The 13,414-nt window shown below is 40.8% G+C and overlaps 1 protein-coding gene across 1 annotated transcript in view; it reads right to left on the bottom strand.

The window, feature by feature from the left end:
- Positions 1-10,989, bottom strand: part of LOC125744561 (neurotensin receptor type 1-like) — a 109,999-nt gene extending 99,010 nt beyond the window's left edge. The window contains exons 1-2 of the mRNA XM_049016540.1: positions 10,169-10,989; positions 1,164-1,365 (exon numbers count right to left, since the gene is read on the bottom strand). Of these exons, the coding sequence (XP_048872497.1) occupies positions 1,164-1,365; positions 10,169-10,771 (805 nt within the window). The 5' untranslated portion in view covers positions 10,772-10,989. The remainder of the gene's footprint in view (positions 1-1,163; positions 1,366-10,168) is intronic.
- Between the last annotated feature and the right edge of the window lie 2,425 nt (positions 10,990-13,414).

Raw genomic sequence — 13,414 nt, 5'->3', positions numbered from 1 at the left:
GATGTGCTACATCCATTCCAACACCCTAATCTGAAGTGCTACATCTATCAAAACTCCATGATCTGATGTGCTACATCGATCACTATTCCCTGATATGATGTGCTACATCCATTCCAACTCCCTAATCTGATGTGCTACATCTATCAAAACTCCATGATCTTATGTGCTACATCCATCACAACTCCCTGATCTGATGTGCTACATCCATCAAAACTGCTTGATCTGATGTGCAATATCCATCACAACTCCCTGATGTGATGTGTTACATCCATCCCTACTCCCTGATCTGATGTGATACTTTCCAAAAATGGCGACATACTGGCAGTTCTAGTCAGGTGAAGTGAAAGCTGGAATGGAGCTGATGAAGATTTTCCTATCAGAAGTGTGGCGTTCAGCCAAATTTGGCTGCTAAGCTACGCGACCTGTTGCCAGCAGGATGTAATTCGCTTCACTGTGACGCTTATTATGTCAGACCAATAGGGCTGGTGAAGCCACAGTCATTCCAGCCCCTTCTTAAGCACACATGCCTCTACTAGCCTGATGGCTCTTTACGGTCCCTGACTGTTCTTATGTTGCACATCTGGTCTTTGAATAGTCCTACGAGGTTCTTGCTTTGTCAGAAGCTGTTGTTTAGCTCTTGCTCCAACACTGCTTACACTTGCACTTCACCAGAAGCTCGGCATAGCTGCACTTATGTCTAGTTTACTGCTTGACAGCACGTATGTTTACAAGGTGTTATTAGTCTCACTTATACGGCAAAAGCATCTGCTAGATACCTACAAAGTAATTGTAAATACTCGGTTTGTATGTCAGCCGACAGACGTGTCAAGCAAAAAATATAGAAGAACACAAAAAAGTCTTCACAAGACGACAAGAAGTCTAATATTTTATACATTATTACTCCCAGGAAGTTTTCATATTGGTATAATAATGTGGCTGTAATTAAGGCAATAATTAATCAAGCCTTTGAGGAAACGTGAAACTGATTTAATTTGCTGCAAAGGGCAAAAAATGTCAGGTTGTTTTTCCTCCATTAAAAAAAAAATAATCTGATTTCACAACTTCTTCTTAGCTTGAGGAGGTTTCTGAAAATCTCAATACCTTGCTGCACTAAAAACATTTCATTTCTGTGCGCCGGTGCCGGTGACAGGCGGTACACTTACGCAGGACCATGACGCCATGACGCAGGGACTGGATGCGGTTGGGCTCCATTGAGACACTCAGCATGGTTGGGCTTCCTCCAATGATGCACACGCGGGTGTCCCGCTCAGCCTGGCGGAACATGTGAAGGAGCTGGCTGGCGATCATTCCATTCAGTGCCGAGATCGCTGCCATGGGAACCACGAAGGAGAGCAAGGCATTCACCTTTTGATGGACAATGGGGCGGAAGAGCAAAAAGTGAGAGTGAGGCACTTGTGCATTCTATTACACTCAGAATATTTCATATATTATAGCTGAAACAGAGATATAGTCCTTGCATCAGTTCGCAAAAACTGTATCCAAACCATAATAGCTTGTAATGCAAACTCTTTTTGACAGTTTTTTGACAGTTGACAGTTGAGGCAGTTATGTGACAGCCTCAAAACCAGAGAGACAGATAACAACACAGCAGTAACAGAAGGACTCTGTGCATGACACCAAATGACAGAACCGGCTTTCGAAAATGTAATCCAAATGTAAGTTTAAGGGAGAAATAATCCTCTTAACATTTCTTGTTTGCTGCTAGGGGTGTAATACAGCTGCATTGATTGAAAATCCCTAATCTGGCTCAGATTCGGGAGGAAATTTGCCGTATGTCGATAAAGACGTCGCAAATCGATATACTCATTGTGTCAGCATTGCAGACTGGAGGAGCTAGTATTATTACTGCACATTCAGCTACCTGGAGTCTAAAGGGTTTTGCAGACCTATTTTGGGAAAAAAAAGTTTTTAGGATTAAGGGCTGTGATCAAGAGATATCATTACTCTGTCAGCCATAGAATTTGAACCAGCAACCTTCCACACAGAGGCACAGAGTCCTAACTTGCAGAAACACACAGTAACAGCAGAAGACGCAGATATGGCACAATAGCTCAATGGGTACCACTTTTGCCTTACACCTCCAGGACTGGGGCCCTGACCCAGACTCTGCTTTTCTATGCGTGGATTCTGCATGTTCTCTCTGATTTGTGCATGTTTCTCTCTTCTCCTCGAAGCAAGCCCCCTCTGACGTGCAGCACAGGTCTGTCCATGGTGCATTTCAGTGGTGAATGACCTGATCAACCGGGAGCAACTCATTAGTGCCTCCTACTGGGCTGCACACTCCAGTGTTTCTCAAACACTCCTCAAAATTTGAAAATCACATATCACATCCCGAATTTCGATTTACTAACAGTCACTGCAAAAGGCAATGAATAAGTAAAGGGATCTGAATTGATTTTTCTCGCTAATAAGCATCAAATTTCAGCTCTTTTTTTTTTGTCCTGTAGACAAGTATTCTTCCACAATGAGCTTGTGGTCAGTATCGTGAATATCAAATAATGCGTTTGTGGTAAAAGCTAATGATGCGCAGCTCTTATTTTCAGGAGTATTTTTACTTGCATGACACAAAACGTTAGGTATGTAGAAGGGCAATGCACCGTTTACCACAAGGGGATCAAGCTAAGCTTTAAAGACCAGTGGCTAAATCCAGGGGTGTGTGATGAAGGCCCTCAGAAAGGATTATTCCAAACGAGCTGTGAGTGAGGGTCAGTTTACAGTTTTGCATAACTAGACATTTGCCCAAAGAGCCTTATGCATAACTCAACTTCACATCAAACATTCATTTTGCACTTTTCACCGTAACTTATTCAGAGTGTACAGACTTTTCCTTGACCAAGGAACTGATGCATCAAAACAACTTCAGTTTAATAAAGAAATATGGCTGATACATCCATCTATGCATCCATCTTCCATAACCACTTACCCTGTACAGGGTCAAATGCACTGTCATTCCATTAAGGATAAATAGATGAATATTGCTAAGGGCGAATCAGCTAACTGTAGAATGACCAAGAGTACAGAGATCCAGAAGCTATTCCTAAAGCCAGTCCATGAATTTTATAAGGTAATCATGAGGCAATTGACTGCCTCGTTTGTGAACAGAGGTGAGAAGAATCTATGTGCATGGGGAGTAGTTAGCTGTTAGGAGGACAATCAGTCATTACAATAAGTCAATCAATAATTCCTTAGCTTAAAAGCACCCAATGGACCGAAGATGTGCTGATTTATACTTTTGACTTTGTTTCCACTGTCCTTCATTCCCTACAAGAAATTTTGCAGTCTAATGAGAATAGAAATACTTACTGATATTGACCCAACATACAAATTTCACATACTGTATTATTTATATCACACAGTTCCAAAACATAGCTATAGATAGATGGTGGGTGGGTGGATGGATGGATGGATGGATGGATAGGTAGGTAGGTGAGTGAATGGATGAATGAATTGGTAGTTAGATAGATAGATAGATAGATAGATAGATAGATAGATAGATAGATAGATAGATAGATAGATAGATAATTTTAAGGGTATCAGTGTTAAATCTGTATTAATTGTATTTATCCTTATATATTCATTATATTCATCCTTCTTAGTGCTCTCCATATGGATCCGACATCCTTGCTTGTTCCTTTTTTTGGATTTCAATGAATGTGATACAGAATTCTCCTTTCAAATGGGGATTTTCCACAGGAGCTGAAGTGCCCAAGTGAACATAGAAATGAATGCCTCGTGAAATTTCATCCATAAAAAAAAAAGATTCTACTTTATAACCGATCTGGCCAGGCTTTCATAAGACTCACAAAATTTCACTTGCGAAAGCATCTGCCCAGAAGAGGAATTAAAAGGTTCATCTAAATCAAAGTTTATTTCACATATAGTATGTGCCAGAAACGACAGAATATTTTACATTTTCTACAAAGTTTTATACAGTATCTACTAGTTTCCCCAGACTTCACACAATCCCCAGTGCTCATTCAAAGTAGCGGAGAAGCAGCGGTGAATTTCAGTCCATTGGTTATTTGCTTCTATCCCAGCTGAAGTGACAATCTACAGAACTGAAAGCCCCCTTTCCATTACAAAATGAATGCCAAGCATTCAATCTGTGCATTATCATCAAGGTTAGACAGGAGCACATCAGTACAGCTGCTGTCTGCAGCTTCTCTTTCCCCAACCTTCTCTCAATCCCAAACACACAAATTACTGCCCAGCCTTTATCTCTACTACTGCAAGAGACACTGTGGAACCACAAGGCACAGATCACTCTTCCATACTCTGTATATTTGATCATCTGCAACAAGTTTGGTGAATTATTTGCTTAATGCATTCTGCAGAAAATGGTGGATTTGATTATTATAGGAAAGATGAAATACGCAGAAAGAGCTGCATGATTGCATTCGTTTTAAACAGATAGTTAGCCCAAGGTTAATGCACTGTGTGGAAAACGCAACACATGCTGTGCAAGGTACAACTCAGCTGTGTGCTCTGCGCTGCCTGGGACAGGCTCCAGGTCCCATGCAACCATGATGTTTAGGTGCGTGAATGAAAAGACCATTTTGTGTCAGCAGCAGACAGGGCAGGGATGGAGAACCACCCCTCCCCATCCGAACATAAAGTAAATTATGTTAAGTAAAGGTGTAGTGCACCGATAACAGTACCAGTGAAAAGTTTGTACATGCCTATAAAGGAGAGTGATAGCGTCGCATCACATGACCTGACCACCTGACCTAAACAGGAGGAGCTTTACTAGAGAGTGAAGGGAAAGTAGCCAATGAGTGTTCAGCGTACATGTGGGGCTTCCTTTAGGACAGGAAAGCTACCCAGGAGGCCACCTCATTAGACCTGGTGTAGAGGATACAGTAGGGTCAGCCGGTCCCTGGGGCAATTGGGGTTAAGGGCCCAGTGGAGGAATCCCTCTGCCGACCCTGGGATTTGAACTGACAACCTTCTGAGTCCCACGTGAGTTGGTACGTGTTATTTTATAGTTTCATTGCCTTTATAATTGTTCTAAAATGTAGAGAATATAAATAAACCTGACTATGGGTAGGTCCAAACTTTTGACTAGTACTGTAATTCAGTCTAATATTGCCAATACTGATACATGGCTAAACCTCTGAGCCATTTGCCGAGTGGCAGTAGAGGTAAAACTTGCCGATCTTGCCGGCACAAATTAGCGAAATTACGTCACATTGTTTTTATTCTGTGGAAAAAGCTCGACCTGCAGCCCAGATTTAATAATGAACTAAAAACATGTTGCAGGCTGTACAAAACCAATCTGAGCTGAATGCAGAAACTCTAATCTATATGTTTTCTTTTCTAGAGTTGATGGCATGGGGACACAGTGTGCAGAATTCATACAGACTGTTTAACTGTCTGTTACAGAGACAATAACAACAAACATGATCCCAAAAATAAACACAAACCATTCTTGGCCACTGCAAACCTAACAAGTGAGCACACTGCAGACTCCCCAAATCCCTGACACCCAAACAGATGACCCTGTTTATTTGGTATGTCTAATCATTCAGCTGGAATTCATTACCTAATGCCTGTAGAGACGAGGTTAAGTATGTATTCAACCATATTAACACAGAGGAGCAAGTGAATCCCACAGAACAGGCCGCAGGCAAGGATTCTTTACAAAAAATGGAGCAAAACCCTCAGTACAAATCCAGCCCAAGATTTTCTTTCTACCAGCCAGTTCAGTCCTCTGTGACTCTGTGACTTTTTATACTCAGCTGGTTGGTAGAAACTAAATTTTGGACCTTAAATGCCGAGATACCAAAAACCCTATGAAGAAACATACTACAAACAGACAGAAACAGAGAGAGAGAGAGAGAGAGAGACTCACCCAGCCCCATTATACTCTGTCCTTCACTGTTCAAAATTTTTTATGTGTTATGGGTCATTTAATAAACGACACAATTCTGTAAATGGACCGCTACTGTTTGACCGGTGCCGCATAAATACAGCATATTGTTATCATCTCACTAGTAGACCAGCGTGGAAGAATTAAGTGAAGATGTTACCTTTTTGAACCCATTTTTGAAAACAAAAAACACAAGTAACCAGAGGTGGGTCAGTGCCTGGGTTCATCTGTCGGCCCATTAATAGTTACGAAGTCACAAATCATTAGCGTAACATAACATACTGTTAAAGACAGCTAATTTTCCACAAGTCAAATCAGCAGCGGACTGATGCTAATTATACTTTGCTGTGGGAACTTTGTTGTGCCTTAGGATAGCTACACAGTGGGAGTCTGCCCAAATATCAGATTTTAATTTTTTTTCAAGCCTGCATAAAGAGAGAAGTTGCAAATATTGTTAGCTGAGAATTTCATGCTTATCTTTTAAAATTCACTGTCTTTGCTGAATAACTGACAAGGAATATCAATGGATGTACAGTATAGAAGGAAGAAAGGAAAAGGAGCTCCAGAAATTCAAAACAGAGCCACTGCGTCTGTTTGGTGCAGTTGGCTGCAGTATTTCTCTCCTTCTTACCGCAGTGCAAACGTGTAAACATCTTCTGACAGGAAGACAGAATGAAGGTATTTTGCAGGTACTGTGTAGGAAAAGTTAAGCGTTAAAGAAACACAGAGTCTGCTTGGTCGACATGTACTTAAGCGAGAGAAAATGCACTTCGGTGAAATGTCAGCTCATCCCGGTAGCCCCAGCTCCCCTAACGTCTGAAGTTTGCCCTCCTTGTCTCGAGCTTCATTTTTCAACATGCCACAACACACTGAGGAAGGAGAACGATTCTCTAGACCCTTCAGCCTTGAAATGAAACCGTGTCGCGAGACGAATTAAGCGTTTCGGCGACAGTAAATGACATATTGCAGCTGTTCGTCGCTGCTCATGCCGATCAGCCTTACAGCCTTCAAACGAATCAGGCACAACCAGACCTTGAGATTCACACATTAAACAGATGGCTGTTGGACATTAAGTCAAGGGCCAGTAACCACTACATGTTAATATCACAGTCATCAGCAATCGTGTGGAAGAATACCTTAACAACTGACTACCTTACTGAATATGTGGACTGTCTGCAGATGCCTGAAGACCAGCTTGGGAAACTGCCATAGGGCATTCGTTCGTTTGTAGCCCATTAAGAATTTGTTCTGTTTAGCTATCAATGCAAACAAAATACGGAAGAAACCACAACACTATTTTTTGTTTCACTCATTTCTCAATTTATAGGAGTGTGTTTGTGAATAATATGTATTTTTTTGCAAACTGCACCCTAGTTCTCTGTTCCACACTGATGAAGGGCTTCTTCCTTGCTTTATGAGTTCTGCTTTTAATGCTGGAAAATAGTATTGAAAGACTGTGATTCTGTATCAGGGAATAAGTCTCCCTATTGTGCTGATTGGGGAGCTCCTCAGGCATGAGAGCAGAAGAAAAATATTCTCTTATGAAAAAGAAGGCGTCTATCTGAAATCTAACTTCCACAGGGGGGTGGGATCATGCAGTTCAGATTCAACTGTATTTCAGTCCAGCCCGTTGGTCACCATTGCTTTGCTAATCTCTAACCCCACTACACCTGCCTTGGGTGGTATCTAATGCTTAATACGGTCATATTGTCCATACAGTATATTGTGGTATAGGCCATTTTGACAGTGTTTTCAAAAGCAACACTATTTCTCCACGATAAAATTTACCGAGCTAGGGGGGGATAAATTTTACTGAACAAAAACATACCATTGTATACCATGCTACTGTAATAGCAGCCGAGCCCACCCTGCACACTCAGAGTACAGCATTATGGTGGAGCCTACAGCCTATGCCAGGTACTGTGGATGGACTGTCCATCGCTCACTCAATTACCCACTCATTCACAATTAGCCAAATTGCATGTTATGAGACTCTGGGACAAAATGCACATAAGAGGAGAACATGAAAATTCCACATGGACATGTGAGGTAACAGTGCTACCCACAGAGTCACCATGCCAACCAGACCCACCCACATGTTTAAAAAATAATTTAAAAATCGATATTAAAAAACTAGCCCTGCGTGAGTGGACAATGGCAACAACCTAGATCAGGGGACCAGTCTTATCCGGAAAGGGCCAGTGTAAATGTGGGTTTTAATGCAGCTCCCTAATTGTATTACTGATTAGAGGACTGATTGGCTGAGAGTCCTCACACCTGGGTGTGAACAGCTGACCTAAAGGTTATCCCAAAACCCACATAAACACCAGCCACCGCTGATCTAGGTGCTTACGGTGTTTGTGGAAATCTATTAGGAAATTTTAAATCATTTGTTTTCAATCCATGCCAGCTGACAAAGTACTGAAGTGAGATGTCAGCATGACCATATACATGATAGAACAATGGCGACAAAGATGACTTTTAATGGCACTTAGAAGATAAACTGACAGTAAATTCACCTTTTCATTATTTTATTGTCACCTCACAGAAGGAGCAAAATTCACAGGACAGGATTAGCTGTGTCTCAATAAAATTATGAACCACAACTCATGTCTATACTCTATTATTATGATTAAAATTGATTGATGTTAGTCTCTGATATAATACCACAGAAAAAGGTCATTCATGAAAATAATAATAATAAAAAAAAAACAGAATGAATTCTGCAACATAATCTAACATCGTGACGACAATGATATCTGACAAGCTGGCTGCGCAGATTTGTATGGAGAATATCCACAGTAACCTAATTGCAAATTCCCAGACAGAATTTCATAAATCATTCGCTTTAAAACGGTTCCATAACAATGGGTAGATTAAGCTGATTTCTTTAAGCAGCCTGTGCAGATAAAACTTTTTGGAAGAAATTACGAGTTGATTAAATGAAATTATTTAAAACAAGTTTAGTGGGCTGAATGCGGAAAACATTTCAAACACTATGAAAGTTAATTCACAGATCAGTGGATGGAACAGTTTCCAAGTACAAAAAGGTGACTAACCACTTAAAGCTCCAAGACAAAGGAGGTTTATTGGGGTAACTAAACACACGGGGTAAACTACAAAGATATCCAGAGAGAGAGAGACTGGGGGCTACCATTCACAGAATCACACGCTCAGCCTGTTGAGCCATGCAACAGTCAAGGGAAAGGTAAAGGCACACGGGGGCTGAAAGACCAGAGGCCGGGAGGAGAACAGGATGGCCAGCAACACCTGCTGATCAAACGGGGAGGAGACACAAAGGGCAGGGTCATATGGGCACTAGCTCTGACAGCAAACTGTGAAACAGCGCAGCGGACTGCAACCCTTATCAGGGTATTTATCCGTGGCGGCAGTAAATGCGGAAACAGAACAAATGGATGTAAGTTTTTTTTGATGTAAGAATAGTTTGAGGCATAAAATTTTGCGATTTTTCGTAATATGCTATAGATAATACAAATTCTCAGTAATTCCACATTATACCCAAAACTTCACAAAAATGATCTGAACTAATCAAAAGTGTCTCATTAAACGATTCTGTGACCATCGTATTTATTCTTCCTATTTTTATTGCAGTGTCTGGCAAACGAATACAGTGTGCGACAAACCATATAGGCCTACGTACATAAGATACACATATCAACCAATATGCGACGTACTTCTGATTAAAGACAAATAGGCTACTTTTATGTGTTTTAATGAAATGACTTTTCAGAAATGAAAATTTCACTGGATAATCGGTTTCACTGTAATTACTGCAACATCTCGGCTTAGCATAAAGATAGATCAGTAGTTATGGCCTTCCTTTAGTAATTAAAAGCGCTAAAAAGTAGTTAAATACGAAAGCCAATTAATTGTATCACTCGGTACGACATGAGCTACTTCTTTTTACTCGATGTAATCTCTCGTATTCACAATAAAACACTTTATCGTGCAAATTTAAAATTGGATAAAATAATGCCATGACGAAACCTAACACTGTTAATATAAAATCACCCGTTAGGATAAAACAATCTGTAAAAAAAAGCCTAGTAACAATTAATTGCTTGTTGGGTGAACTAAATGCAAGGATAACAATCCTAAAAATGTCAACAGGTAGCTTGCATGTGGATGTTTTGTTTCAGTGGACTTCCAGTACTTATGTAGGCGAGACATAACATAAGTCCAGGGTAATTTTCAGTTTATTAAAGCACTTTGTATACGATTCTGTTATACTGCAGTATATAATCCGAGCCTACCTACCTGCAACACGATCTTGGAACTAAGCAGGGACACGATGGTGGTGCAGATGTTCTCGCCGCCGATGTTCTGCTGCCCCATGGTAAAGAGCATCGGTGCGGCCAGGATAAAGGACAAGATCCACATTCCGCTTATCAGTTTCTTAGTGCGGCTCTTGGACATAATACTCTTTGCTTTAAAAGGATGGCAGATTGCCATGTAACGCTCGACGCTCAAGCTGGCGATGTTAAGCACGGTCGCGTAGGAGCAGCCGTCTCGTAAGAAGTAGTAACCCTTGCAAACAGCTTCTCCAAATGCCCATGGGTGGTGCACCCATATGAAGTTGTACAGCTCTATGGGCATGCAGAGGATTAAGATGAGGAGGTCGGAAATAGCCAGGCTGCCCAGGTGGTAATGCACAGTGCTCTGCAGGTTCTGTAAGGATTTTTTCCGTACTAAAGTATACAGCGTGATGGAATTCCCCAGACAACCAACCAAAAACAGCACAATGTATATCACGGTGATCAGTACCTTTGAGTATATATCTGTGTTAACATCCAAACTGGACTCGAGGTCTCGATGGCTGCTGTTGTCATACAGCGAATATGAGAGATTCCCAGGCGCCATGGAGTGCCGCGCTGAAACGCCGAAGTCAATGAAGTTGTGTCCTATCACTGTGGCATCTATCTTCTGATAAAGATCACAAATAAAACGTGCGCGTTACATCTACTATAAATGCACATGAATGGAGAGCTGTCCGCCAGTCCCTACAGATACAGATGTGATGTAGAGATGATGGGATTGTGCATCAAAGCACAGAGGAACCGAAAGAGATACAGAGAAGCAGCCCGTCAGCGCTCAGTATGCGCGCGCTCGGAGAAGTCACGCTGGTTATATTTTGCTCAGCGGAGGCGTGTTGGAGACCAAACCCTTAATACTGACGTAGATTCTTTTTGTATTATAACGTGTAATTGTATTTTTAGCTATCTCTGTTTTTTTAGCAATCTTTTCAAAGATTTTTCATAGATGTTTTTAATCAAGTCAATGGAAACAGGAACAGTTTGTAATTATTTCATCGTGGGTTTTGCTGTTAAATAAAGAATAAAGCAATAAAGAATACAAGATACAGTCATATATGCATATCAAATAAGCTCTGTGTTACATTTGTCCAATACAATACAATTTATTAAAGACTATATCAGTACCTGTTTGATTATTTTAGATAAATTAATCTTAAGGTTACGCGCGCGCCCCGCACACACACACACACACACACACACACACACACACACACACACACATATTGGACTGGGAAAATAGTCAATGTCTGTGTGTCTGAAGGACGCATGAATGGTAGTTCTTCGATGTTTAATAAACCATTTTATTGTTCCCCAGGAAATATAATGAAGTCTGTCTTTTATCTTTGATTGATGTGCCGTGCAATTTAATTTCAGATCATCAGTCGGCATGGATTCTGATTCATCATTAAGAATTGATGAGCCACAAAGAAACAAGTTGGGGTTTTAGTGGGCTATATTACGCGGTTCACCGAACACCGTAGAGTTCTGATGTACATTGAAACTATCGATGCACGTGCTGGTTAGTATAAATCGTCGGAGAAAGTGATGAATGATAATTTTGCGGCGGTAGAGTAGAGATAATCCTTACATTCATTTTGCCAAGAACTGTTGCAATATCTAAATGATTTCGAAATGTAAATAAAACAATGTCTTGCTGATTTTTTTTTTCCTCATAAAAAATATCTTAAATTATAATAATCATTATTACAATTCCTGTGAGCAAAAAAGAGGATATGGAATGTGATGAAACCAGTCTTTTCCAGCAATATCCTGTCAAAGTTCCGCTTTTCTGATTCATGCAGTCTAACTGGGCATCTTTCTGGCCTTTAAGGGTAAGGGAATGGGCTCACAGAAGATGATCTTCTCTTTTAGTGTTCTGTTGCAACCTAAACAACACTGAAATTGAACTGTTTCGGAGATGACAACTTAAAGCAAGGAATAACAAATGCCACTGTATTTTTTCATATCGACATCATGTGTGTCAAGAAATCTTGGAGACACTGGAGATACCTGCTGCTTTTCAGTCTTTATTTCCTCACATGTGATCAAAACCCTGCCGTGAGTCTAATGCTTACATGGTGCAACACAAGCTGAATTGTGGCAATTGCTCTGTCAACGGCTCTGTCAAGGCTAATTAACTTAGAGCTTGAATGAAAACCAGCGTACAGATTGTGTTTCCAGGGCTGGGGCTGAAAACCAGTACGGGCTAAATGTCATGGGTTTGAATAGATGAGAGGGCTTCTATGAGAAGCACATTAAACATGTACTGGTTCATCTTTGTTTAAATGATTGTGCTCTTGCATTGCACAAGTTTTTTTTCATGAATTTATATGGTATTTAGTTTGATTCATGTCTTTGCTAGTGATCCCAGTGTATTTCTGAAGTTCCTGTGCTGTACTTAGGCAAAGTATGAAAATATTATGGGTACTTTGGGTATATGACAGACCTTATCTGCAAGTTATTCTGTTAGGCTGAAATAACAGCTGCACCTCTGAGGAATGGATACATTCTACCCACTTTGGCTTTATGGCAGAGAAGAAACAAAACTGGTCACTGGTCAGACATAGCTGATGAGCATCTGAGCATATGGGACAGAGACAGATGTCAGAGGGAGGAATGAATGGACCTAGATGTAGAACAGAATGGACATGGAAATAGAATAGAGACACACCAAAGGTAGGAATGAATGGACCTCGATGTAGAATAACATGGACATCATGCCACAAACTGGATGGAGGAGATATAAAAGGGAATAACCTCTCTCAAGGTAGGATTTCTGTGGCTGAAATGCTGAGTCCAGGGGCCATGCAGAGAGCCCTGACCTCAACCCTATCGAACACCAAATGGAGATTGTGAACCAGGTCTTCATGTTCAATCAGTGCCTGACCTCACAAATGCTCTTCTGGATGAATGGGCAAAAATTCCAGTAGACACACTCTATACTGTAGCTGTGCTCCCAGTCTACTGTGTTCTTATCATGAGGATTATGTGATAAATTCTGGCGTGAGTGCCTATGATTGCATTCTGTGTTCAGTGTTAGTGTATCAACAGATCTTTTCAGCCTACAAAATATTACATCTAAAAGTTTTCATGAACGATTAAGTCAAGGTACTCTGAATTTGGTTTGGTGACGTATTCAGTTTTCCCAGAACATTCCCAGAGGAAATTTATATAGGGACATTCCCACCCA

The sequence above is a fragment of the Brienomyrus brachyistius genome, chromosome 6 (genome assembly GCF_023856365.1).
Source record: "Brienomyrus brachyistius isolate T26 chromosome 6, BBRACH_0.4, whole genome shotgun sequence".
NCBI classification, from domain to species: Eukaryota; Metazoa; Chordata; class Actinopteri; order Osteoglossiformes; family Mormyridae; genus Brienomyrus; species Brienomyrus brachyistius.
The sequence above is the reverse complement of the archived record's forward strand: the minus strand, read 5'-3'. Positions and strand labels throughout refer to the sequence as shown.